This window comes from Spermophilus citellus (assembly GCF_964194105.1).
Source record: "Spermophilus citellus genome assembly, chromosome: 4".
In the NCBI taxonomy this organism is placed as follows: Eukaryota; Metazoa; Chordata; class Mammalia; order Rodentia; family Sciuridae; genus Spermophilus; species Spermophilus citellus.
The window spans coordinates 122,777,634-122,804,164 of NC_138185.1; the positions used below are offsets into that span (position 1 = coordinate 122,777,634).

Genomic DNA, 26,531 nt, shown 5'->3' on the forward strand with positions numbered 1-26,531 from the left:
ACAGGCTGCTTTCCTGGTGGCCTGACCTGGCTTTCCACCTCTCTAGCTCCCTCCCATGTGGCCCACAGACCTCCATCTGCTTGAGAAGTCTGCTGCGGTCGTCTTTGAGGTGACTCTTGGCCTCCAGCTCGTATTCCAGGTCCTTCAGGGTCTGCTCCAGAAGCTGTCTTTTTGTGAGTGCTTCATCCTGAGCTCGCTGGTAGTCCCGTAACTCTTCCTCCATCGACCGCATCTAGAAAGACAAGGAGTGTATGTGTTTTGGGGGTGGGGGATTCTGGGGTACATCACTAGCACAGTGACCCCCATTAGATGCAGCTCATCCCAAAGCACAGAGAATCCAGTGAACTTCTACTTTCTTAGAGATCAGAAGACCTTGAGCAGGTCCCACCTCCCTCTGGGTCTCAGATTCTTCTGCTGCAAAAAAGAGAGCTTCCCAGCTACAGTGACCCATTAGGTCATAAATTTAGTCTCTGATATACAGATTGACATTTTTTATTAAATAAAACAAAATATCAGTATGAACAGATATTGTTTTGTGGTTATTTTGTACTGGATACTAATATGTGTGTATGGACATATTGGTACTAGGTTGCAGTGCAAGACCTAGCTCTTCCTATAGGTCAAGCTCAAAATACTCAAGGGTCACCCAATTAGGTTAGTGCTTTCCAGAAAGTGACTCATTGCCCATCTGTATCAGCACCACTCAAAAGAGCTTTAAAGTTAGAATGAAACAAAAACTAAATTAATGACCTCAAAGCAACCTGCAGGCACAAAAATCTAACAATAAATGTACATTAGGTGACAGCCATGGCTTTGTAGAAGAAAATGATCAGCCATCGTAACTTACAGTGGTTTATTTCATCCACAAGATGGCACTAAATTAACAGTTTTGAAGAAAATGCAAGTGACAAACCAGCCTGTCAAGGGCCAAAGTTGCCTGTTTGTAACTTCTCTAAATCTCCCTAGTGAGGACAGCCATCTCAGCACACAGTAGATATTTCTTAATCATCTGGGTGACCTGATTCATTGAAGCCCAAGGCTCATTCTTTTGTTCTCAAAGTTCTACCCTCTTGGAGATGGTACGGGGGTAGAAGAAGGCACAGACTGAGGAATAGAATACACCAGGGGTTTATTTCCTTCAGGGAATGTATGGAAGTGAGTTGCAAATGCTATTACAGGACACAGAACACCCGTTTGGGGTGTTCAACATAGAAAAGTTGTGGAAGCCCCAATAGGTTAGACTAGTTCAGGAATACCAGTAGGAAAACTTTAGGAAGTATATTCTTTTGTGGTTAACAGAGCACCCAATATTAGAATAACAGCCTTGATGAAAACATCTCCACCTACAGACCCTGGTCTGGATTTGGTGGTAATGGGGAATGAAAGCAGAGAGTGAACATCATCCCTGGAAAAAGGGTGATGAACATCCTCTGGATACAGAGGGTTCACTATACTCTAGAGCATTCAGTTTCTCCATGATGTAATTTCTTCATTGGCAACAGTGGAGTAATTATCAACCTACCTCATAGGGCTGTTATGAGAATCAAATGAGACAAAACTCAAAAGAACATAGGTTGGAGAGTCAGAGAGAGACTGGACAATATGTAGCCACATTTTCTTCTTGGCATCCTGCCCAACACCTCATGTCTCCCCATGCCCAAGCCCCACAAGGGTTGTAACTTACTAAGAGTACCCAATAAGGGCACACAGAGGAGAGTAACAGGCTGAGCATCCCTATTCCAAAAATGCTCTGAAATCCAAAACTAAAAAGAGAATTTTGGAGTTCAGATGTTCTACAAAGAAATGTTCAACTGGAAATTCTATGCAAAAACTCTGAAATCTGGAACGTTTTCATTCCCAAGCATTTCAGATAAAGGATACTCACCCAGTTTAGTGGTTAAAAACAATTTATCTTGAATCAAACGTAAGCAAATAACTTTTAAAACAAGTGCTACCTTTAAGCAGTTAAAGCCACCCTTTGCAAAACAATTCAGAAACTAAACTGAAAGTTCGTAAACTCTAAATCTTAATTCCTAAGGATTACCTTCATTAGAACTTTTCTAGCTCCCTGCCACAGACACAATGGCAATATGGTCACATGTCCATTTCTCTCAGCAGAAAGACAGCAAGCACTAAAGCACTATTTGACCCCAGGAACTTTTTTCAACTAAGAAGGACAGTGACCAGAGCTGAGCTCAAGTTTTCCAAGGATCAGGAGTGACTTTGGTGTCTTAAGGGTAGCACTTGACTAGTTTTTTTGGGGGGGAAGTGATGAGGTATCCATATCTTTTATACAAATAGACAAAATATCTCACACAGCTGTGCCACTGAGAAAATCTAGGAAGAACCATCTTTGTTTTCATTACAGAGAATCCTTTTAATTACTACTTTTATAAATAATAATGGGTCCATCTGGCTTTAACTAATCTCTCTGAGCCTCAGTTTCCTTATCTAACTAGAGGATCTCTACGTTTCCTTCCAATCCAAAGATTGTAGCATAAAAATTTACACAAAAAGCAAGGGCGACTACTTTGCTGGGGTCACTGTGACCCTGTGATATTTGAAAATCAAAACAGACCAGGTATTTTTTGTGATGTCCTGGCAAATATCTGAACCCCCTCCACCCCTTCCTATAGAAATGAAAATGTTTAATGCCATAGATCTGTGATGTCAGTGTGCAGATTTCAGTTCTTACTGGGAGTCACATGTCATGTGATCCTGAGCCAGGGGGGCTCTGTTGTCAGAGTCCTCTCAGAAGTGTTTTAGAAGTCTATAATAAATATCCATTGTTCTCCTTCAGTTTCAGAGCTGACTCATGGGCCACTTTCCTTTGATCATCAAAGAAATTTGTTTGTTTTTTAAAGAGGACTTTTGTTTTCCTGTGGAATCTTTGTGTTCTTAGTTCTACATGAGAAAATAAGGTTTAGAACTAGAGAAAAAGAAACTATCATTGATTAAGTGCTCAGGTGGTACAGGCCCTCTGCTATCATCTCATATGTTCTCTCATTTAGTCACTAAGTCTCCAGCATTTTGTGTGGCAACAGATGCTCAGAAAACCGGAGTAACTTGCTCAAGGTCATCCAGCTGGCAAGAGGCACAGTTAGAAATCAGCAGCCCCTGAAGCCTCTAGCTTCCCATGAAAACAATTAAAAACATTCCCTTTATTTATTTAGTTCTTTAGACGCCAGGACTAAAGAGTAACAACATTTGTATTTCTTTGCATTATCATTAAATACAAAATCAAAAATAGGTTTCAGTAATACCAATATTCAAACTCCTAGGGATTTATTTTAGTCTTCATTATTACTGTTCTGAAACTATTAGCCACCAGCCTATCCTGTTAAAAGTCTGAGTTTTCAAAAACAAAGGGAAACAAAAAATTTTTTTTTAAGTCAGCAGTTATTACTAGGCAGTCACAGTGGAATACACCTGTAAGCCCAGCAACCGAAAAGGATGAGGCTAGAGTTTGAGACCAGCCTGGTCAATTTAGCAAGATCCTGACTCAAAATAAAATATAAAATGGGCTGGAGATGTGGCTCAGTGATAGAGTGCCCCTGGGTCCAATCTCTAACCCCCCCCCCCAAAAAAAAGTTACTATAATCCTTGTTCTAGGGGTAAACTAATGCTTATAAATCATTTGAACACAACTGGGCAGACCATTCCTATTCCGTAAATGGCAGCTCAACATTTTAGGCACAAATCTTTGAGTCAAGAAAATGCTCCAGTTAAAGTTGTGTCCATTCACCTCAGCGTCAGGTGGGTATTTTGTGTCACAGAATGTCATTTGCTCAAGTAACCATCAGAGGGCTATGAAGAACCAAGCACAAAAGCCATCTTAAACTATCCCCAAAGTTCCTTGTAGAAGCATCTCAAAGCAGGCTGGAAAAGCACTTTGAATGAGGGTCATAGGAGAAAATGATTTGGTCAATTACCTCATCTTGCATTTTCATGGTTGCCAGCCGGGACTTTTCTGCCTCTAGGGTTTTCTCCTTCAACTGCCTTTGCATTTCTGCAAGCTCCCTGCGATTTTTCTCTTTATACTCATCCAGCTGGTTCTGGAGTTCCAGCGTTGATGTGCGGGACGCCTCAACAATGTCAGCCATCTGGAAGAAGTGAAATGGGCATGAGCCCACCCTGTGATGCTCCATCTGGGCCCAGGAAACGGTAAGTGGGCAGAAGTTCACACAGAAAGCATCTCCTCTTTTCCAAGGCTGCCAAGCACCTGGTCCTGGGCTGTCCAGGTTTGGTCATCTCTGACTTGGCAACAGCATGGAGGAGTGAACAAACAGATCCTCTGGAGCTGGACACACTATCTTGGGGTCAGACCCTTGCTCTGCCATTTATCAGTCTATGACTGGGGCACATTCATAACTCTCTGGGTCTTGGCTGAGTCCTCTTTGGAAATACTGAAATCATAATATCTACCTTTAACAGTTGTTAAAAGATAAAGATACAATGAGTCAGATACAAAATAGCAAGTAAAGTAGCACATGGCAAGTGTCAAAAAAAATGACAAATGTCAAAAAATATCAGGTCCTAGAATGCAGGAAGCCTATCAGCTTTGTGCCTTTCTCCTTCTGAGTATTCTGGGACAGATGTGAGCAGCAACTACAGTGTTTTGAAACTGTCAGATAGATATAAATGCTCTGGCTCTGCACAGAGATGTAGTTTCCGATTGAGGAAACACTGGTTAAGTGTGTGCTTCCCTACCAGGTTTCTGCTAATTGTTTTGAAGTGATTCTGGTGCTCAGGGTCCAGTTTCTCTGCATCTGGGATTCTCAACAAGTCCAAAGAGCTGCTCCGGGGATCTACAAATCCCTGGCACCTTTGTACTCAGCTAGAACTGCAGGTTTCCCTAGCTTTCATCAGACCCAAAGGGAGCTGGGTCCCTATAGGGGTGGTCCTCCCACATGCCCCACCTCTTGCTCCCTTACCTCCTTCTGTAGCTTCTCAATGGTTTGGTCAAGGTGCCAGCGCTCCTTCTCCATCTCGTTCTTCTGCTTTCTCAACTGTTCCTTCTGCTCAGTCTCATCATGTAGCTTCTCAGACAGATGCTTCTGCTTCTGGGTGATCTGACTGAGATCTCTCTGCATATGGCAGGAAAAGGACAGTGTTGTCACCTAGACATCAGGTCAACCACAGAAACTGGTGGCAGAAGGCATATCATAGCCATACTATTAGAGCTGTTACTTCAGAGATAAGGGAAAAGATCAGAATAAAGTCATCACAGAGAAACAAGTACATTGTTGGTTCTGAAATCCAGGGTCAATCCAGGACCTGATATTTTTTGACATTTGCCTTTTTTTTTTTTTTTTTTGACACTTGCCATCTACTACTTTACTTGCTATTTTGTATCTAACTCATTTGGACAACAACTGTTTAAGGTAGATATTATGATTTCAGTATTTCCAAAGATATAGGTCAATTCAACCAAAAGCATTGTCAGGAATGAAGGGGCAGACCAAGCATGTATTATAGAAACACAACAAATGGCCAAGGCTGCTCATGGTAGGAATTCAGGAGCATCTGAAAAATATTCATGTTCAAAAACTGGCCTATTGTTATACCCTAGACCAACCAAAATCTACTTGGCAGTTTATATCCTATGATATACAGCAATGCACCAAATATTCTAGAATTGACTCAGCTATTATACAGTTCTTAGAGTCAGAATAGCTAAAAACAAATAGATTAGGAAAGAGTACTGACCCATGAGTCCACCTGAGTGAACAGAATTGTCATCAACAGAAGTCATGAGTTGGACTCAGACACAGATGAAAATGAATTTGAAAATCCATAGGTGAACTTGATGAACAGAAGAGATGCTAGTCAGAAAAGGAATATATGGGTGGTTCTGCCATGAATTGGCACCAAATCCCAGTACTTACTGCAAAATGCAATCACAGGGGATGTAGTATTATCCCTGGTTTCTTCCCCAAGGCTCTCATCTCACAAAGTCACAGAGACATATGTCCTTCAAAATCTAAGCAACATGCAATTTCAAAACAAAAATCTTAAGAATTTCCCAGGAAGGTTACACTAACCTCTTTAAATGGCTCAGTGTTAGGGCCCCCAAGCATCAGGATGTCAAGAAGGGGAACAATGCCTATAGAATGGGAAAAAGTTTTTGCCACAAGCACCTCAGATAGAGCAATAATCTCCAGAATTTATAAAGAACTCAAAAACTTGACACCAAAAAAAAAAAAAAACCAAAACAAAACAAATAACCCAATCAATAAATGGGCAAAGGAACTGAACAGACACTTCACAAAAGAAATAAAATCGGTTAACAAATCTATGAAAAAAATGTTCAACATCTATAGCAATTAGAGAAATGCAAATCAAAACCATGCTGAGATTCCATCTCAGAATAGCAATCATCAAGAATACAAGCAACAACAAATGTTGACAAGGATGTGGGGGAAAAGATGCACTCATACATTGTTGGTAGCATTGAAAATTGGTACAACACTATGGAAATCAGTATGAAGATTCCTAAGAAAACTTGGAATAGCACCACTATTTGACCCAGTCATCTCATTCCTAAGTTTATACCCAAGGACTTAAAATCATCATACTACAGTGACACAGCCATATCAATGTTTATAACGGCTCAATACATAATAGCTAAACTATGGAACCAATCTAAGTGCCCTTCAACAGATGAATGGATAAAGAAAATGTGGTACATATACACAATGGAATATTACTCAGCTTTAATGAAGAATGAAAATATGGCCACTATAAATGGATGGAACTGGAGAACATTATGCCAAGTGAAATAAGCCAATCCCAAAGAACCAAAGGCTGAAATGTGGATGCTAATACACAATCGGGGGTCTGGGGGGGGGTGAAGGTATTTTGAACTAGACAGAGGGGAGTGAAGGGAGGGGAGGGGCTATGGGGGTAAGAAGAATAATAGAACGAATTGGACATTATGACCCTATGTATATATACAATTGCGTGACATGTGTAACTCTACATCATGTTCAACCAGACAAATGAGAAGCTATATTCCATTTATGTATGACATGTCAAAATGCAATTCTATTGTCATGTATAACTGATTAGAATAAAAAAAATATTAAAAAAAAGAAGAAGAGGCGCCGTGCAGAACAGGACATGACCCAAAAAAAACTGGATCACTTAGAAACTGTTAGCAAGTGTTAATGTGGGTTAGTACAAGAATATGTATGGCTTGTCTGTCTTGTGTCCCAGCAGAGGATGCATATAACAATGGTTTATATTTGTTCAGTGTTTAACAGTTTCTAAGCTGCCGTCACATGCCGTAAGTCAGGCATCTTAAAAACACTCCCACACCATTTTGAGCTCTCTGGGTTTGCAGTATTGGACAGCTCTGCTCTGCCAACCACATGGCCCGGGGCTAAAAAGAACCTCCCATGGAGGCCTTCTGGTCCCTGGCTCTGGTGGACTAGCTCTGCTTTGAGAAGCAGCCAGCACAACCAGGCTGCTGAAGTTAATTGCTGCCAGGAACCAAGGTCAACAAAAGCTATTGGGGAAACGAAGGTGGCAAAAGAAAGGTAAGCAGAAGTTCACCCTGGGGGCAGTTAACAGGAGTGGGTCCTGCCAGAACCATAGCTGGGCACATACCAGAGGTAGGGTCAGACTGGGGTTTCTGTTTTGCAATTTACTTAGTGGTCCTAGGAGCAAAGGGAAAAGAGGAGCTATGATACCAGTGAGATAGGATTTCTTTGTGTGGGGGAAACTCTCAGGAACATGCATCTCCAAAAAGCAGATTATTGGGGGGTCGGGGACCGGGATACCGAGGGGTAGTAGTAGCTTCCTATAGAGCCTTCAGGTTCCACCTCGGCTCCTGTCCCTGGTAACCCCCCAGCCTCCCTTTCTTCTCCTCTCAGATCCCAAGCCCAAGGATCCCGGGGCAGCAGACACGCTACCCCAGCCCCAATCACGCTCCTTAAGCTGCATTTCTGCCCCACCCTTGGCTCAGGTTCCTCCTCCTGTGCCACTGGGGGTACCACATTCTCATCCATTCTGGTCCTGGGGGTCCCCCAAACTTCCTCACTTCAACACACAAAGTGCCTAGAATAATCATTTTGATAAGTTATGTTTATAATATCTCTTGTATGCTTACCCCTGTTGCAAGGTAGCAAGACCCATGTGGGCAAGGAGCAGATTAACTGGGCGTATCTCCTCCCTGAGGCTTGCTATTAGCACATGGCAGTAACTCAGTCACTGAACATAGCTATTCCCAAAAGAGGTCTAAAGGCTTCTTATAACAAAATCACTAAAGGTTGGGGTACTCCTTACTTAAATTATAGATCCTAGCCCCTTGACAGGATTACATTTTTTGTTAAAGTGAGACCCACAAATTTTCATTTAAAAGTTAACCAAACAATTATGCCCCAAAGTTTAGAATCACTGTCTAGAACAATGTTCCGCTTCTTCAGTTATTCAAGAAATGTGTTCTGATAAGTCACTGCCAAGAAAACATGTCTCAAATTCATATCAAAAGAAGTAAACTTGGAAACACTGCACTTTTTTAACCAGTCACAAGGACAATGTTGAGTGAAATGCTCCATAGTTATAGTGACTATATTTCTAAGACCAAATGACACAAGCCCATTTGCTAATAGTGGGACAAAAATTTGGAGAAAATTATCAAAGTGGAGAATAAAGACAAAGTTGGTGATGTACAGTGAGTGCCCATGAGTTTGGGACCATTTTCTGTCAATGGATGCAGAACTAAACCAAATTAGCCCACATCAGTAACCAAGTTCAATGAACTTGTGAGCTTAAAGGAGGAGTGGCTTTAATGGAAGGAGCCTTTGCCACAATAACTGTAGACAACAACAGTGGAATCCTTGGAGCTTTTCCCTCTATTGTCTGCTATGCACAGAAGCCCAGTAGGGCTGGGGAAGAAGACAGAATAGATCCCATCCCTGAAGGAAAGAACTGTGGCTTCACCTCCCCATCTGCAGGAGTAACCAGGAATCAGAATGATAGACATCTTTGCCTTGAATGCAGTTCAAGTAGCCTAGCTAGCAGCAGAGTCCTGGACCAGGGGATAGAGTCAAGCAAACCAAGAATGACACCTTTTACATCCCTCTGCCACAGTTTGTGTCACAGTAAATCGGGTAGAAGTTCACCATTGTCTCCAGTTGCCATGAAAATAAATATTTATCACATGTAAAGCTGCAACAGATACTAAAGTCACTAAATGTAAAATGTTGTGTGAAAAAAAATATCAGCTACTCTTTCCTCTTCCTCAAGGGTGAAGTTCCCTTTTGGTTGCCAGTTTTAAGGACAAGAGGCATGCAAATAAGTTATTGAATGAAAGAAGCTGTCGATCTGGTCCTCAATATTAGAGAAAAAATTACTTTGGAGTGATGATGTATTTTTAATAATAGTGATGATATATTTTTCATGACAGTCCTGAGACCAGCTAATTTAGGTAAAGATGGTGAAACCATCAGGCCAATTTTATTTTTTTTTATTGTTGGTTGTTCAAAACATTACATAGTTCTTGACATATCATATTTCACACTTTGATTCAAGTGGGTTATGAACTCCCATTTTTACCCCATATATAGATTGCAGAATCACATCAGTTACATTTCCATTGATTTACATATTGCCATACTAGTGTCTGCTGTATTCTGCTGCCTTTCCCATCCTCTACTATCCCCCCTCCCCTCCCCTCCCCTCCCCTCTTTTCTCTCTACCCCCTCTACTGTAATTCATTTCTCCCCCTTGTATTATTTTTCCCTTTCCCCTCACTTCCTCTTGTATGTAATTTTGTATAGCCCTGAGTGTCTCCTTCCATTTCCATGCAATTTCCCTTCTCTCTCACTTTCCCTCCCACCTCTCATCCCTGTTTAATGTTAATCTTCTTCTCATGCTCTTCGTCCCTACTCTGTTCTTAGTTACTCTCCTTATATCAAAGAAGACATTTGGCATTTGTTTTTTAGGGATTGGCTGGCTTCACTTAGCATAATCTGCTCTAATGCCATCCATTTCCCTCCAAATTCTATGATTTTGTCATTTTTTAATGCAGAGTAATACTCCATTGTGTATAAATGCCACATTTTTTTAATCCATTCGTCTATTGAAGGGCATCTAGGTTGCTTCCACAGTCTTGCTATTGTGAATTGTGCTGCTATGAACATCGATGTAGCAGTGTCCCTGTAGCATGCTCTTTTTAGGTCTTTAGGGAATAGACCAAGAAGGGGAATAGCTGGGTCAAATGGTGGTTCCATTCCCAGCTTTCCAAGAAATCTCCATACTGCTTTCCAAATTGGCTGCACCAATTTGCAGTCCCACCAACAATGAACAAGTGTACCCTTTTCCCCACATCCTCGCCAGCACTTGTTGTTGTTTGACTTCCTAATGGCTGCCAATCTTACTGGAGTGAGATGGTATCTTAGGGTGGTTTTGATTTGCATTTCTCTTACTGCTAGCGATGGTGAGCATTTTTTCATGTACTTGTTGATTGATTGTATGTCCTCCTCTGAGAAGTGTCTGTTCAGGTCCTTGACCCATTTGTTGATTGGGTTATTTGTTTTCTTATTGTTTAATTTTTTGAGTTCTTTGTATACTCTGGATATTAGGGCTCTATCTGAAGTGTGAGGAGTAAAGATTTGTTCCCATGATGTAGGCTCCCTATTTACCTCTCTTATTGTTTCTTTTGCTGAGAAAAAAACTTTTTAGTTTGAGTGAGTCCCATTTGTTGATTCTAGTTATTAACTCTTGTGCTATGGGTGTCCTATTGAGGAATTTGGAGCCCGACCCCACAGTATGTAGATCGGAGCCAACTTTTTCTTCTATCAGACGCCATGTCTCTGATTTGATATCAAGCTCCTTGATCCACTTTGAGTTAACTTTTGTGCATGGTGAGAGAAAGGAATTCAGTTTCATTTTGATGCATATGGATTTCCAGTTTTCCCAGCACCATTTGTTGAAGATGCTATCCTTCCTCCATTGCATGCTTTTAGCCCCTTTATCAAATATAAGATGGTTGTAGTTTTGTGGATTGGTTTCTGTGTCCTCTATTCTGTACCATTGGTCCACCTGCCTGTTTTGGTACCAGTACCATGCTGTTTTTGTTACTATTGCTCTGTAGTATAGTTTGAAATCTGGTATCGCTATACCGCCTGATTCACACTTCCTGCTTAGCATTGTTTTTGCTATTCTGGGTCTCTTATTTTTCCATATGAATTTCATGATTGCTTTCTCTATTTCTACAAGAAATGCCGTTGGGATTTTGATTGGCATTGCATTAAACCTATAGAGAACTTTTGGTAATATCGCATCAGGCCAATTTTAAATTCTTGCCATTGATCAATGTGTGTAGCTACACCTGCATTGAAGCATTTGTGCCTTCTCCACACCACTGGGAACACTGTCCCAAAAAGTAACATGTCAGGAATAATCTGAGGCCAGGCTAGACAACAGGAGGGGATGGGGGCAGCAATGACATGAGGATCTGTGGGCCGGCCCCATAGGCCCTCTTCTGTTCTATACAGGAATTAGTTCAGTCCACAGGTGGCGAACTACTTCCCCATGTGGGCAATGTTCTTGTTTAGCCAAAAATGTCCTGAGAGACTTTACAGCTGCACTTCATTCTTGGTGTGGATCTGACATGGAGGTATGGATTTTTTTCCCCTATTACTATACATTTTCTCCTTTCTTTCTGCCCCCAACTAGCTCACAAATGTAAGCCCCACGTTTGGGCCACTAGTTGGATAATACCAACCATCATGAGTTTTAACTGGCAGCACAGTAAAATTGCCATCCGCACAAAACCATCTCAATAAGAGTTTGTAACAAAGGTCTAGACTTGAAGGAGGAAGAAAGAAAAACAAAAGCAGTCAGTCAAGGAAATCAGAAAAAAAACAGGGCTTCATGCAGAAATAGGTTCTCATTCAAACCCAAGGGGCAGACACTATTTGGGTGTGAGAGGCCTGAGTTATGGTTGCCCTGTGTGATTCCTGCTTTACAGGAGAAACAGCAGTAAAGGAAAGCTGTCATCAGGCATTTACAAAGATGAATCCTGACTCAGCAATTAATACTTCCTGTGCCCAGACCCCACCTGTCCCTGTGACAAGTGGTTGGTCCCTAATGCAAAACTGTAGCAACTTCCTTCTAGCTAATTCTCAACCCTCCACCCCCCATGGGCTTTTATCACCCCAGAAACTCCTCTGAGGGATGTGTGGTGCAGGTTCTTTAAAACCCGACAACCAGCAAAAGGAAGGACATACCTGGATCACAATGAGGTCCCTATGCAAACTCAATTTAGAACTTCAGTGCAGGGTTTTGTTAGAATATACTTCAAATAATCTTTCTAACCTTCAAATGGGAAAAATCTCATTTTCCAAGAACCTACTGGTTTTGAATAGAGATAGCTATCTAGTTTCAAGGAAATGACTTCCTCCTGCTCCTTTTAATAGCCATCCTAAAGGACTGTACTTTGCGGAGTGCATTTGCCCAGAGGAGAAGGGAAATTGGCTTCAGCCAGAAAGCTGACTGCACACTGCCTTGGGGACCAATCCTGCCAGCCTTCTCACATAATTCATCTTTTATCTTTGGAAAGCTGTCAAGCTCTTTAATATATAGACGAAGGTTTCTCAACCCCGGCGCCACTGATGTGTGGGCCAGATAATTCTTTGTAGTGGGGGCTGTCAAGGATGTTGAGTAGCATCTCTGGCCTCCACCCCCTAGGTGCCAGTATCACCCCCCAGTTGTGACAGCCAAAATGTCTCCAGACATTGGCAAATGTCCCCCCAGGTGAGAACCATCAGTACAGATGGACAGTCAGATGCTCAGGTGATTATTATAGGTGAAAGAGAACTATCTGGAAGGAGATGACAGTGGCAATCTTTGCCTGCCCCTTCACGAGGGGGCAAAGATGACAGCCCACCGTGTTTACCTGTGCATCTGCAAGCTCACTCTCTAGGATCCTTCTGGCTGACATGGCCTCTTTTTCTTCCTTTTTGGCACACACAAGGGCCTCCTCCAGCTGCTGCATTTCACCCTACAATGAAACACTGGGTCAGGGAGTGCCGAGACATGTGCTGTGCCTCGGAGGCCAACTCAGTGGAATGAGATGAACGAGAAGACATCCACAGTGTGGCTGTGGTCACAACATGCCGTCATGGGTGCAAGATGACACATGACAAACAGAAGCTGGCTTCTTAGATGTGTGAGCCTGTCTGCAGTTCCAGTTCTAGCTGCATGTAAACATTTAAATTTATCTAGGACATTTTTGAAAATACAAATATTTATGCTTCTGGAGTCTCAGAAGCTACAGGTATGGAACAGTCCCAGGCTCAGTCAGCTCTGAGAGAGGTCTGCAGGTAATGCGGATGGATACCCAGGGTTTCCTCTTCCACTGGCTGCTGCCTTTGCTTACTGAGATGGGTGAGTGCATCTCTTGCTAATAGCTTCTCACTTTCAGAGGTCTAGCAAACTGGATAATTGGTTTGGTAAAACCTGTGCAACCTCAAAAACATCAACTACGTGTTAAGAAACAACAGTTTCAAGTGAGAATCAGCCTAATGGTGGTGCAAAGGTGGCTTCTGCAGGTGCAGGTAAAAGGGTCTGACATAGGGTCGTGGTTTCCCACCCTGACCTCATCATCCCTGTTCCCAGGCCTCCCATTTACACCTCTTCTGGAGGAACAAAAGAAGCGGCTCTCCCAGAGAGGATATGCTCCGATTGACTTTTCCTACCAAATTCTGGTAATAAACCCCTTCCCCGCGTCTGAGGCCACTCACCAGAAAGAAAGCGCAAACTTCGAGCCTCACCTGGCACTTCTTGAGCGTTTCCTTCGCTTGGGCTTCATCACCCTTCACGTCCTCCATCTGCCTCTGCAGCTGAGCCATTCTCCGCTCCAGCTCTCCAATTCTTTCCCGCAGCTTCTCGTTCTCCTCCTTTAAAGCCTTCTCGCGGATGGCAGCTCCCACCTGGCTTTGCTCTGAAGCATTGCTCCGGCTGGCCAGGACCTCAACATTCTGTTAAAAACAAGGAGCCGTGAACAAGGGAACTGGAGTCCACAGGCAGACCCCGGGCTGTGAATAGCTGACATCTACGAAAACCCACCATGTGCCAGGCTTTGTGCTTGGTTAGGGCTGGAGGGGGCTCGGCAATGACAGCCTGCAGGCCACATCCAGCCTGCTCACTGTTTTTAATAAATGAAGTAGGCTGGTGGTGAAGCTCAGTGGGTGGGAGAGCACGTGCTGTGCTGTGCATGCACAAGGCCCTGGGTTCCAATTCTCAGTGACCAAAAAAAAAAAAAAGAAAAGAAAAGTAAACAAACAACAAGTTTCTCTGTGAACACAGCCACGCCCACTCATATGCAAATTGTGGCTGCCTTAAAGCTACCATGGCAGAGACAGCCAGAAAGCCAAAGAGGTAAGGCCTCTGCTGTCACAAAGCCCAAAAGATTTGCCATCTGGCTATGTAGAAAAACTTGCCAGCTCTCGCCTGTGCTATGTGCTTTCAGTGGGCTCGCCACCCTGTAATAAGCCTCATGGTGAGTGCTGCTCTCCTCAAAGACGAAGAGATTGGGGCTCAGGTAGATTAAGTTGCTCAAGATCACTTAGAAAGAACTGCACTTGGGCAGATGGAATCCAGAACCTGACTCAGCTCTCGCCTTCCGCCTTCCGCCTTCCGATGTGTTCACTTCCCCGCCCTTTGTCATGGGCAGGGCCCTTAATAAAAGCTCACGATGGAGGATGGCTTGTGTGCACAAGTTTGTTAATGTCCAATATAAAACAAAATAGCCACGCTCATAGCCATGCTCTAGGCGCTATCATCTGAAAGTGGCTCAAGCTGCACCCAATTCATAGTGGAAGAGAACGGCAACAACTATGGCGGTTCCTGTCGATTCCTTCTCTCTTAGATTATAGTGTCCCATGGAAGGTACTTTGAGAACTGCTGATCTGGTCAAATGCACTCATTGTACAGGTGGAGACTGAGACAGGGAAAGGGGAAATAGCCAATCCAAGCCCATGCTACTGATGTGCAGATCCTAAGAAAGCCCAGTTCTCCTGCCTTGGTATCACTCTAGGGCTTGTCCCTGGACCACAATGTCATTTTTCCCTCCCACGCTCACTCAGGCTCCTCCACCTACCCTTTCTGCTTTTTACTGGGGGCTTAGCAGCTTATAGCTATGGCAAGTGGTCTTGTCCAGAGTTCCAACTCTTTGGGCAGTCATCTGGGCTTTTCTCCATTTCTCTACTGCTTCATAGATGCTCATATTTGCAATTCTCATTCTCATGAAATGACAGTGCAGAGGTGTGCAAGGAAAGACTCAGAGGACAAGATTTGGCTCTGAAAGCCTGCCTTACAGCCCACCAGAGAGAGATATCTGCTAAAATTGTTTGCTTACTTGCGTCGCCCTTTGGAAAGATCTTTAAATCTTTTAACAGTAGAGTAAGCTGTACTATCCTGATCTTAACCAATTAGAGAGTTTCAGAAACCAGAGCATCTTTTTACAACCCCAAATGTTTCATTCTATACATCTGAGAAGACCCATTAGCACCAAGCAGCTGAGTTACAGTAAGGTTAGGTGACATCGCTAGGAGCAAACTAAGGTGCCAGTGGCTGGAATTTCTCAGGATTACTTGGATATACCATCTTATAATGAAACCAGCAAGAGAATGCACCACAGAGACGAGGAAACAGGAGAAAGGAAATGTGGTTGAAATCCAGAGGAATGATCTAAAGAATTCAATAGCCAATCACACTAGCCCATTCCTGCCCTAACTCTTTTGTCTTAAGAGGACACAACACCAAAAGTATCAAGACAGGGTGGTACTGGCATAAGGACATAGAGATCAAGGAATAGAACAGGGAATCCAGACATACATCCTTACATTTACTGTCAATCAGTTTCAACAGGATGCCAAATTCATTTAGTGGGGAACACATGGCCTTCAACTGCTGGACAGCCACACACAAAGGAATAGAATAAGACTCTTTCCATATGTGACACAGAAAAAAATGAACTAAAAAATGCATCATAGACCTAAATGTAAAAGCTAAAACTATAAAATCCATGGAAGAAAAACACAGGATTCAATATCTGTGATCCCAAGTTAGGTGAAGACTTCTAAGCTTCAACACCAAAAAGCACAATTGATAAAACAAAAAGATACGAGACTCCTTCCAATTCAAAACCTTATGTGCTGCAAATGGTACCACCAGGATGCTGCCAAGACAACCCCTTCAGTGAGAGAAAATATTTACAAATCAAATGCTCGATAAAGGACACACATAAAAAATATATATAAAACATTCTTCAAATTAATAAAAAAGATAAATGAGTCATTTTAAATGGCCAAAAAGCCAATTAGATATCTTTCCAGAGAAGATTTACAAAAATCCAATAAGCACACAAAAAGATGCTAACATCATTAGTCATTAGAGAAGGGCAAATCAAAACCACAATGAAGTGCCAATTTACACCCACCTAGAACAGCTATAATTAAAAAGACAAGAGCAAGTGCTGGGGAGGATGTAGAGAAATTAAAACCTTCGGACACTGCTAGTGGGGATATAAAGTTGTGTAGACACTTTAAAAAATAGTTTGGTGGCTGCTCAAAATGTTAGAGTTATTGACAGCCTGGCAATTTCACTCATTGGTAAATACCTAACAGACATAAAAATGAATGTTCACGAAAAAACTTGTACATGAATGTTCATAGCATCATTATTCATAATATTCAAAAAGTGAAACAACCCCAAAGTCCATCAACAAATGAATGAATAAAAGAAAAAAATAGGGCATGTTGGCATAGTATAGAGTAGAATATTATTTGACCACAAATAAGAAAGAAATACTGATTGCATGATACAACACAGATCAACCTTGGGAAGATTCTGCTTAGTGAAATGAGCCAGTCCCCCAAAAAATCCCATATGACATTTACATGAAATTTCTAGAACAGCAAATCTACAAAGATGGAAAGGAGTTTAATGGTTGGCCAGGAGGAATATGGGGAGTGGGCAGGAGAGACTGCTAAGAGGTATGGGATTTCTTGAGTCAGGGGATGAAAACATTCCAGCATGGCCTGTGGCGATGGCTGCACAACTCTGTGAACATGCTAACGACCACTGGAGTGTATGTCATGTGAACCATATCTTAATATAGCTGCTTAAAAAAGCAAAGAGAGAAGGGGAGACCTGGAGGCCACAGCAATGATGGTGTGGGGTTTGCTGCGCTCGTCCCAGTGGTTTGCTGAAGTGTTTGTGGGAGGAAACGCAGACTATAGATACCTGTCTGAACCTTTCAGTAAAGCAAAAAACACATCTGCAGTGGGTCTTTCACCTGGAAGACTCAGGAAGATGAAGATACCAACAACTAGGCTGGTTGACCCTGGCTCTGGGTCTGACTAGTGCCCTGACATGCTAGATAAGGCCACGGGACTGTGTATGGATGTGCAGAATTTGGTGTGCAAGTTCATGGCTCAGCTCCCGGCTGGCAGGGATAACCCCAACCCCAACTTTCACAGAGGCACATGCTGAGCATGACTCTAGGGAGTTTGTGTGTGTCCACACACTTAGTCCTCTTGTGATCCTTTGTAAAGTGATAATATGCTTTTCTCTAGGTCTTCACTTTTTGGTGAACCACATTATGTTTACAAAGAACTTAGAAGCCTGTGTTGGCAAACCTTTCTAGAAGCACTCTCCTGTCCTGACCCTCCCCCACCCGCTTCTCCACACACCCAGTTCACTATTTTATACAAAGTTCATAGAGCAAACTTTCTTTTCCTGAAACCATGCCTAATTTGCCTGCAGCAGTCCTGGAATCAAAAAATACAAATGAAACTACTGTCCCTTTGTTGGAGGCAAGTACTACCTGCAGGCTCTTCTCTATGACCTGCCAGCAAAGAAAACTGGTCTAGAGCACCTCCCAGGCCTCTCCACTCTGAAATGCTTCAATTTAGGCATCATCTTTTCCAAAGGCCACAGAACCACAGCATGGTAGGGTGAGAAAAAAAAGCTACTCAGACAGAGGTCATCGGGCACAAACACTGAGACCCCACTCACAGTGCTGAGCCTGTGTTTCTGTGACGCTTTGATCTTAAGTCCTACAAGTCATAACAAGATTAGAGAGAATGTGCCATCGGAAAGGAAACCAAAGAGCATGCTTTTGATTTACTTAGCTACATCAGTCACTTGTGATGCTTATTTTTAAAAGGATCCTGTGGATTTGCTTTTTAGCATTTCGTTATTCACTCATACAGACGTCATAAATAGCTTAACAAAAATCAACTCTGATTCTTTTGCCACCCCAGGAAGTTGGAAACACTGTACTAGGTAATATTCACAGAGGCAAAAGTAGGAAATGTGTAATTTTCTATTGTTTTCAAATCGAACTCAAATCTCTTTTTTTTTTTCACCTATCAGGCAGCCAACGTCAAAAAGATTTGACAATACTGAGTGTGAGTAGGAGGAGGAGATGAGCACCCTCATCCATTGCTGGGGGAGCACCCTCATCCATTGCTGGGAGGGTGAGAAACTGGTAGGAGCTCCAGTTTGGTAGTATATAATTGAAATTATAATGTACCGTCCTTTGGTCTCTTGTACTTTCTAGCACTTCATCCTACATGAATGCAAAATAGCATACATATGGCACTATGATAGCCAAAGACTGCCAACAGCCAAATGCCAATTCATCAGGCACTAAATAAGTTACATGGGTTCAATGGTATTCTGTGGAGGTGGGGGGGGGGAATGAGAAAGTGAGGAATAAGACAGAATAGAGCACATAGCGCCATTCTGTGTGTACAAAATGAAGGTAAGGGGGGATAGATACATATCTACTGGGTTCCACTAGAGACTGGCTGTGAGGAAGAAACTGCAACTATGAAAAAAGTAGGGAGAAGTTCTCAATTGCAAACCCTCCTGGAATTTTTGAACCATGGGAATTCAACATGTACATTTTCTTTTTCAACGCTGACCATCAATGGGCACAAGCACTTGGAGGACAACTCACCTCCTCAGCCAAGTTCTCATCTCCTCCAGCCTCTGAAACCCCTTCCTGGCCGATTCACAAGCACTTCTGGGCCACGAAAGATAGCGGAGATGGAGCCCTGGAGCAGCTGTGCAAACAGAGCAGAGCGCCAACTCTCCCACGCTGGTTTACATAGTTAAGCAATTCCTTTTCACCACATATAGCTGGGAGAGTAGAAAAGGCCCAGATGGCCCGGGACTTGCGATTGCATGAGCGATTCTCCAACTTTTCCACCCAAGCAATCCTCAAGTAGAGAAGTCCAACATAGGGTGAGAGAAATCCCAAGGGCTGTGAAAAACTGCTTTCAATACTCAGTTTTTCCACTAAAAATGTCTGTAAGTCTTGCATTTGACAACTAACATTTTTCATTTTACACCATGTCTCTTTTTATGTTAAAAATACTGTAAGCTTGGTATTCCTGGAAGGTGCAGCTTTTGCCCTGTGACTTTGCTAAGCACCCTCCTTCCCACACACTCTGCACACAAACATGCATCATAGCCTAAGCAACAGAAATCATCTCCAGAATAGAATTTTCACCTTTACTTCAAAAAATGCATAGCACACCTGTAATCCCACCAGCTTGGGAGGCTGAGGCAGGTGGCTCCCAAATTCAAAGCTAGTCTCAGCAACTTAGTGAGGCCCTGTCTCAAAATAAAAAAATTAAAAAGCTGGGGATATTGTTCAGTGGTTAGTGCCCCTGGGTTAAAACTCTAGTACCAAAAGGAGGGAAAATGCATATCTAACAGTGTAGAGGAGGGAACAGGGGCTTTGCAGTTGGCCATATCAGATTCAAACCCAGACAGTGCCACTTGCTAGGGTCTTCCATTGGACCTGGCCTCACAGAACCCACTTCCTCATCTGTAAAAGGGGATGAAGCACCTACCCAGTACATTAGTGTCAGTATCTGGTTATGTGAGGCGACTGCTCCTGCAGGTGTGTTATTATGGTTGGTAAACCAAAAAAAACCTATATCTGTTTCCCAAAAGGGAGGGACTGTGCACAGCTTAGCCACTGTGCTTGTCCATCACCATGCTTGGCTTCAGGCCATGACCTGCATATTTTTACCAGCTACAAATGAAGCCTACTTTTCTCAAAAGAGACCATCGAGATGGTCTCAGAGTCTTTCCAGAGCAACTGCGCAAAGATGACCCCCATTTTATTTCAAGGAAAAAGTCAGTTTTCTTGGCTGGCTAATTCATTAAAAATTTAAGACCTTTCCCAATCAAGGTTGATTTGGTAAATTGATAGCAACTAAGAAAACAAGTCTTCCCAAAGAGGAATATTTTAATATGTTGAAATTATTTTAATATGCTAAATTTCTACTACTTTTAAAATACTTAACTTTTAATCATGTGCTCCAATTACTAATTTAAAAGGAGGGGAGAAAAAAAGAATATTTACTTGAATCACACAGACAAAAAGAACAAAACCACACTCTTTACCAGATACAAATAATGACCTGCTTGCCAGCTCTTGTGATTAATGCCCACGTTGAGAAATGTTCACACTGTCCCTGTAACAGGGGATATTCTACTCATAACAAACACAAAATCTCCAAACATCACCAACAGTGGCCCCATCTGAGTGTTTTGCCTGGTCAGAACACTTTGTAGAGCACAAACCTGACATCTGACAGTCTCGCTCCTGACGGAGAACAAGTCACCACGAAGGGCCACCTGGCTTGTCCTCATACAGACCCAACACACAGACATATCAGGTTTTACTAATTAACAAGGCCTCTGCCACGGCCAGCTTTTGTTTCTTTTCTGTCTCCCTTTTTCTGCTGAATGAGTGAAAACAGCTGAGGCGTGGAGACCAGGAAGGCCAGGGAGTGGAATGTTGGTTTGTCAGTTCCATCTCGCTGGCCACCCCACGCTCCAGTGTGTTGAGGTTGCAGGATCCCAGCTGAGAGGTACCAAAGTGTCCCTAGGTCAGCTCATTTGTTAGAGGGTTACTGTCTTTTCCCCAACACAACTGTGCAAGTCCACTTCTGACTGCACAAGGAGGGCCTAAGTCACCAATAATAAGTCCTTCCTTACTTGGAGACAATAGGAAACCACACTCCTTGTGTTGTGTCTTCAGCTTCTCCCCAGCTGAGCAACAGTAACTTCTTTAGGTATAGAATCAGCATATATTTTGGTCATAAGGAGTTCCCTTCAGCCCTTTCCCTAGTCATCTGTAATTTCACTGGCCAACAGTTTCTAATCTGGAACTTTTCAAATTCAAATGAACATAGGAATAACCTGGGAATTTCAATAACACACTTCATTCTGCTCAAGAAGCCTGAAGCAGGCCCAGCACTGCATTTCTGACCAGCTCCCAGGTGATGATAATGATGCTGGTCTGCAGATCCCACCGTGGCCCGAGATCTAAGCCACTCATACACTGCTCAGACTCTGGAAGGGGTGTGGACTCAGCTCCCAAATGGCCAAGTCCTTCATGCTTCTCAGCACAACTCTGAGTGTGATGAAAGGAAGTGACAAATAAGTTAAGGGTGCTGATTACCAAATCCTCAAATATCTTCAAGGAAGAGTCAATTCCAAAGCCAAGAATAGACAATATTCAATTTCATTTTGCTAAAAGATGCAGCCTGCAACCTATTGCAGGATAACTTTAGGAGTCATTGAACTTCCATCTGCCCTCAGTTTCCTCCTAACATGATAGGGTCAGTCTAGTTAACTTCAATGTCCCTGGTAGCTCTAACAGTGTAGGATTCTAGAATGAACCTGAAGAAATCGGGCCATATTAGGCAATCATGGAATTAAGTAAATGAAGGCGTGCAGAGGTTTCACTCCTACAACATCACATTAGTGTGTTATTTCCAAAGGCTGTCAGCTTATCCAGGGCATTTGTGTCGGCAACCCTGAGTACAGTAGCCACCAGCTAGAGCTGAGGACCATATCTAATGACAGGCAACTTCTTGCCAATAAGCAGAACAAAGTGGTACTAGCTAATTCTCTCTCTGCAGTCACTAACTTACCATAACTCAAGGCTAAACAGACAATGTTTCACGAAATTTTTATTTACATACTGTGTTTTTGTTGCCTTGCTGATATTCTTCCTGTGTATGGAACTGCCTAAAACTCCCTTTTATCATATTTGATTATTCAGTTTTTTTTCCTGCAGTAGCTCAATAATTACGACACTTAAAATATAATTAGCCTCCTTTACAAAGTGAAATAAGTTAATATGGCTTCCCTTTAAATTATCAAGAAGACAGCAAGATTCACAGAGTGGTCTGCAACTCAGACACAGGTCCAAAATAAAGGTTGTGATAATAAAATCCTCATACTTGCTCACAAAATGGATTTCACATAGGTTCTCATGAGAGCCACACAATAAATCGGAGATACTCAAAATGAGAATAAAATGCTCTGCACCAAATTAGGGAAAATAGTTATTTTCCCAAAAGGCAACATGCTTAACAGTTCAGGCCTCAACATACAGTATGATTCTGTTCAAATGAAATGTCCAGAATAGGCAAGTCCAGAGAGTCAGAAAATAGACTGGCGGTTGACAAAGGATGTGGGGAGAGGGAATTCAGATGACAGGACTTCATCTGAGAGTGATGGATATGTCTTAGAATTAGACAGTGGTAATGGTTACTCAAAATGTTAATCAATAAACACCGAATTATATGGAAATGGTGAATTTTTGTGTTATGTGAATATTATCTTGAGAAAAAGAAGGGGAGAAAAAAAAAAGAAAAAAAGCTCAGGCCTGGGCATCAACAGACCTGAATTGGCCTTGCTTGTTCTTCTCAGAGCCTCAGGTGTCTGAAAAAATGAACCCCAAGACATTATCCAAAGCATTTAGCATTGCGTCAGGCACAGAGTAAGAGCTCTGTTGAGGATGGCTATACTTTCAGGTCAGGCAGGCCAAAGCCACATAACCAGGACTTGAACCCAGCTCTCTGGCTCCACATGGGACCTCTGTGAGTTGCTACTAGGTTCTTCCAAAGCGGGGAGGGCAACAGCTTCAGGGACCATCACCCATCCCCCATTTAGCCATGGAAGGGAAAAGAAGAATCCAAACCTGCCAACCGGGAGCTTTAGCTAACTAAGCCCACACTCACTAGACTGCATGCAGGGGCTTCTCTAAAACACAGCTCAGTTCTATACTTCTAACTGCATTGTGGCCTTTTATTTTAGCACCACCCCTTTTAAAAATCTTACAAAACATTCCTCAGTCTCCCTGGGTCCTCTCAGTCGATTGGACATAAAAGAACTTATGTCCTATTGTTAAGACCTCCCACACACATGAAGGCTAGTCTAATGTGACCCTGTGACCAGCATGTGAAATTTATGTTTGTACCCAACACCCCCCTGGCTGTGCTGTCAACCTTCAAGGAGCTGCTGAGCAGAAAGGGACTCCACCCAGACAATCCCATGCTCCAGAGTTCCATGTCACTGGGGAAAAAAAACAAAAACAAATTGGGGGGGGGGGGGGACAGGAAAAAAGCAGGGGTTAGACTCTCAATTAGATTAATTTGGTCACAGAAAGACCACATGTCCTTACAAATGGTTGCAAACCAGCTTGCTGTCAGGACACACATGTTGGACGGGTCCAACAGGATTTTTTTAAAAGAAGATAAACAAGAGGGTTTTCCCGAGCATTGCCTCCTGGGGAGGTGTAGAAAGCCCTCCAAGACAAACCCCAGGCTGGATGGGGAAGCTCACAGGTCTTAAGCAAAGCCACAGTTCTGCACTGCTCCCCTTCCCAGAAATTTTGTTTTTTATGCAATCTGATCCTTCCACTTTTCCATTTTGCTGCTACCATGTGTCCACAAATGCTGAGAGGATCAAACCTCAACTGTAAAAAATATGCAAATTTTAAAAACTCAAATAAAAATGCTTAGAACAAGAATGTCAATCTGATGGCCAATCTCATGAGTGCCTCTTTGCACCCTCACACTGGAGCAAATTACCATGTAGAAAATGACTGCCTTTTCCCTTTGTCCCTCCACCAGCATGGCTCAAAAACAATGCCAACTTTTATTCCAGGGGTAAAAATGGGAGTTCATAACCCACTTGAATCAATCTGTGAAATATGGTATGTTAAGAACTATGTAATGTTATGAACAACCAACAATAAAATAATTAAAAAATAAAAAATAAAAAAAAATAAAAAAGTGCTAAAAAAAAAAAAAAAAAAAAAAAAAACAATGCCAACCAGGACTGGAGGGCAGGAAGGACTGGCATGGCCTTGGGGGGCAAAAGGCTGATAGTCTTGTCCAGCATGGACACGATTCCTACCACCCCCAGGTGGAGCACAGGAGACCCCTGCAAAGCCTGCATTTGGTTCTCTGCAGGCCACTCTGGGGTCAGCAGCCAGTGTCACTCGACTGGCAGGCAAAACAGGGCCAGAAACAGAAATGTCCTGATCTAGGTGTGCTTATCTGCGCACTCTGAGGTTTTGCCCATGTAAAAATTCCTCTCAACTGCAGTTTGGTTTTCTTAGAAACAGGGGTAGAGTTTATGAATCTATTCATTGCACAGATCATGAAAAATGAAAGAACAGAGTGACGTGTGTCAAAGTACCACTTACAGTAGAAAGAGCAAATAGGGTCCAGGAAGGAATTGTGATGCCCATCCAGAAGTTACAGAGCAGAATCAGACTTCCTTCTAGGCAGAGACTTTGCGGCTTTCATCTGTTTTTTTCCTTGGACCAATTATCTCCCAACCATGCTATGGGCACAACTCTCACAAAGTCACTCCTTTTCTGAGTGGAGAATAAAATGTCACCTTCCTCTTCTGAAGAACTGGGAAAGGCAGAGGGGTAGAGCAACCAAGTCCATCAAACACCAGGGTTATTCTAGTATGGGCTACTATATTGGCTTTTGTTACTGTGACAAAATACCTGAGAGAGTCAGCTTAGAAGAGGAAAGATTTAGTTTGGCTCAGGGTCTCAGGATCTCAGTGGATAGTTATCTGACTCCATTGTTTCTGGGCCTGTGGTGAGCAGAACATAATGACAAAAGTGCATGGCAGACCAAAGCTGTTCACCCATGGCAGCCAGGACGCAGAGGGGAAGAACAAGATGTAGTCCCCAAGGGCATGACACAAGGACCTGTTCCCTTCAACTAGGTCCCACCTCTTACAGTTTCTGTAACAACTCCCATCTGGAGTGCCTTGCATGTCAACCAGAATGCCCCGTGAATCACCTGGGGCATTGGTGCACTCCCCAGATGTTTCCATTCTCCCCTCCAGTCACAAGTATTCCCCGCCCTCTGTATATCAGGTGTGACCATATGACCAGTTTGGTCAATGACTGGTGAGAAGTGTCATGCGTCATATCCACGTTCATACTCCAAGAGCCCAGCAGTGGTTCATCATGTCCATTCCCACTGCTGCAGAGATCACAACACCTGGGTTCTCTAGAGACTCTCTGATGAGCCAGGTAACCCACCCTCACCCCACCCTGGAAATGTAGCATGCACAAGAAATAAGCTTTTCTCCATGTTAAGCTACTGAGATGTAGAGCTGCTTATTATTGCCGCATAACCTAGCTGAGCACATCACATAAAGACCTACCTCTTGCAGGTTCAGCCTGCCCACCTCAAGTTTACAGGGAACAAAATCTCCAGTACTTCATAACCTGCATTCCCACAAACCAATGTAACTGTAATGAGGAAAGCTTGGGCTTCCAGAGTCAGATTCCGGTTCTTGACTGACCTATCAGTCACGTGACACTAAGCCAATCAATTACCCTTCATGAGCCATGGTCTCCTCAGTTTCGAAATGGCATTCAGGTCATGATGAGGTTGAGATTTACATGTGTAAAGTATGAAGCATTTGGACAGGAATGTAGGACACACTAAAGAAACTGTAGTGATTATTGGTGACTCTCACCATTATTAGTACCCTGTTTTTATCATGTAACAGCTATGAAGCAGAGCCTCTGTTTTCTGCTCTGTATTATGGGGAAGTTATGTCCATTCCAGGGGGCTACCAGGGCTCATTTCTCTGTGCAGGCACCCAGCACAATGCTAGGCACAGGTAGCTGCTGCTCAGTAACTGTGGATACCTCACCCTCTCCCTATTAAGCCCTTTATCCAGCCTGTCCTGAGCAAGCCTGTGTCACTCAGCTTTCCATTACTGTGAGGAAAAACCTGAGAAAATCAACTCAAAGGAGGAAAGGTTTATTTTGACCCAGTTTCAGAGATTTGGGTCCATTATCCTTCAAGTAAGCCCAGGCTCCTAATGTTTCTACCACCTCCCAAAAGTGCCACCAGCTGAGGACCAAACCTTCAATACATGAGCCTTCAGGGAATATCTAGATACAAATTGTAGCAGAGGCAAGGATGACCCAAGGGCTGATGAAATTGAAGCACCCACCCTGCACATGTGGAGGAACCCAGTCCTTAACTGGCCTTCGGCTCTGGGCTCCAGATTGCCCTCCAGGCCCAGCTGATGGGAGTCTCCTCCCCAACCCCAAGCCACATCACTGGCTGCCAGTTACTGAACCACAAGCACTGAACCTACCAAGTGATTTGGACCTTAGGGGCCCTGCACACCAGCCTGCCCACAGA

At 43.0% G+C, this 26,531-nt stretch overlaps 1 protein-coding gene across 5 annotated transcripts in view; it reads right to left on the reverse strand.

The window, feature by feature from the left end:
• The window catches only part of CGNL1 (cingulin like 1), a 156,274-nt gene that overhangs the window by 21,506 nt on the left and 108,237 nt on the right, over positions 1-26,531 (reverse strand). For all 5 annotated transcript variants that reach the window (XM_081293611.1, XM_081293607.1, XM_081293608.1 and 2 more), the window contains 5 exons: positions 13,785-13,991; positions 12,908-13,012; positions 4,935-5,087; positions 3,933-4,103; positions 71-232 (listed from right to left, as the gene is read on the reverse strand). In XM_081293611.1, coding sequence (XP_081149737.1) covers positions 71-232; positions 3,933-4,103; positions 4,935-5,087; positions 12,908-13,012; positions 13,785-13,991 — 798 coding nt within the window. The remainder of the gene's footprint in view (positions 1-70; positions 233-3,932; positions 4,104-4,934; positions 5,088-12,907; positions 13,013-13,784; positions 13,992-26,531) is intronic.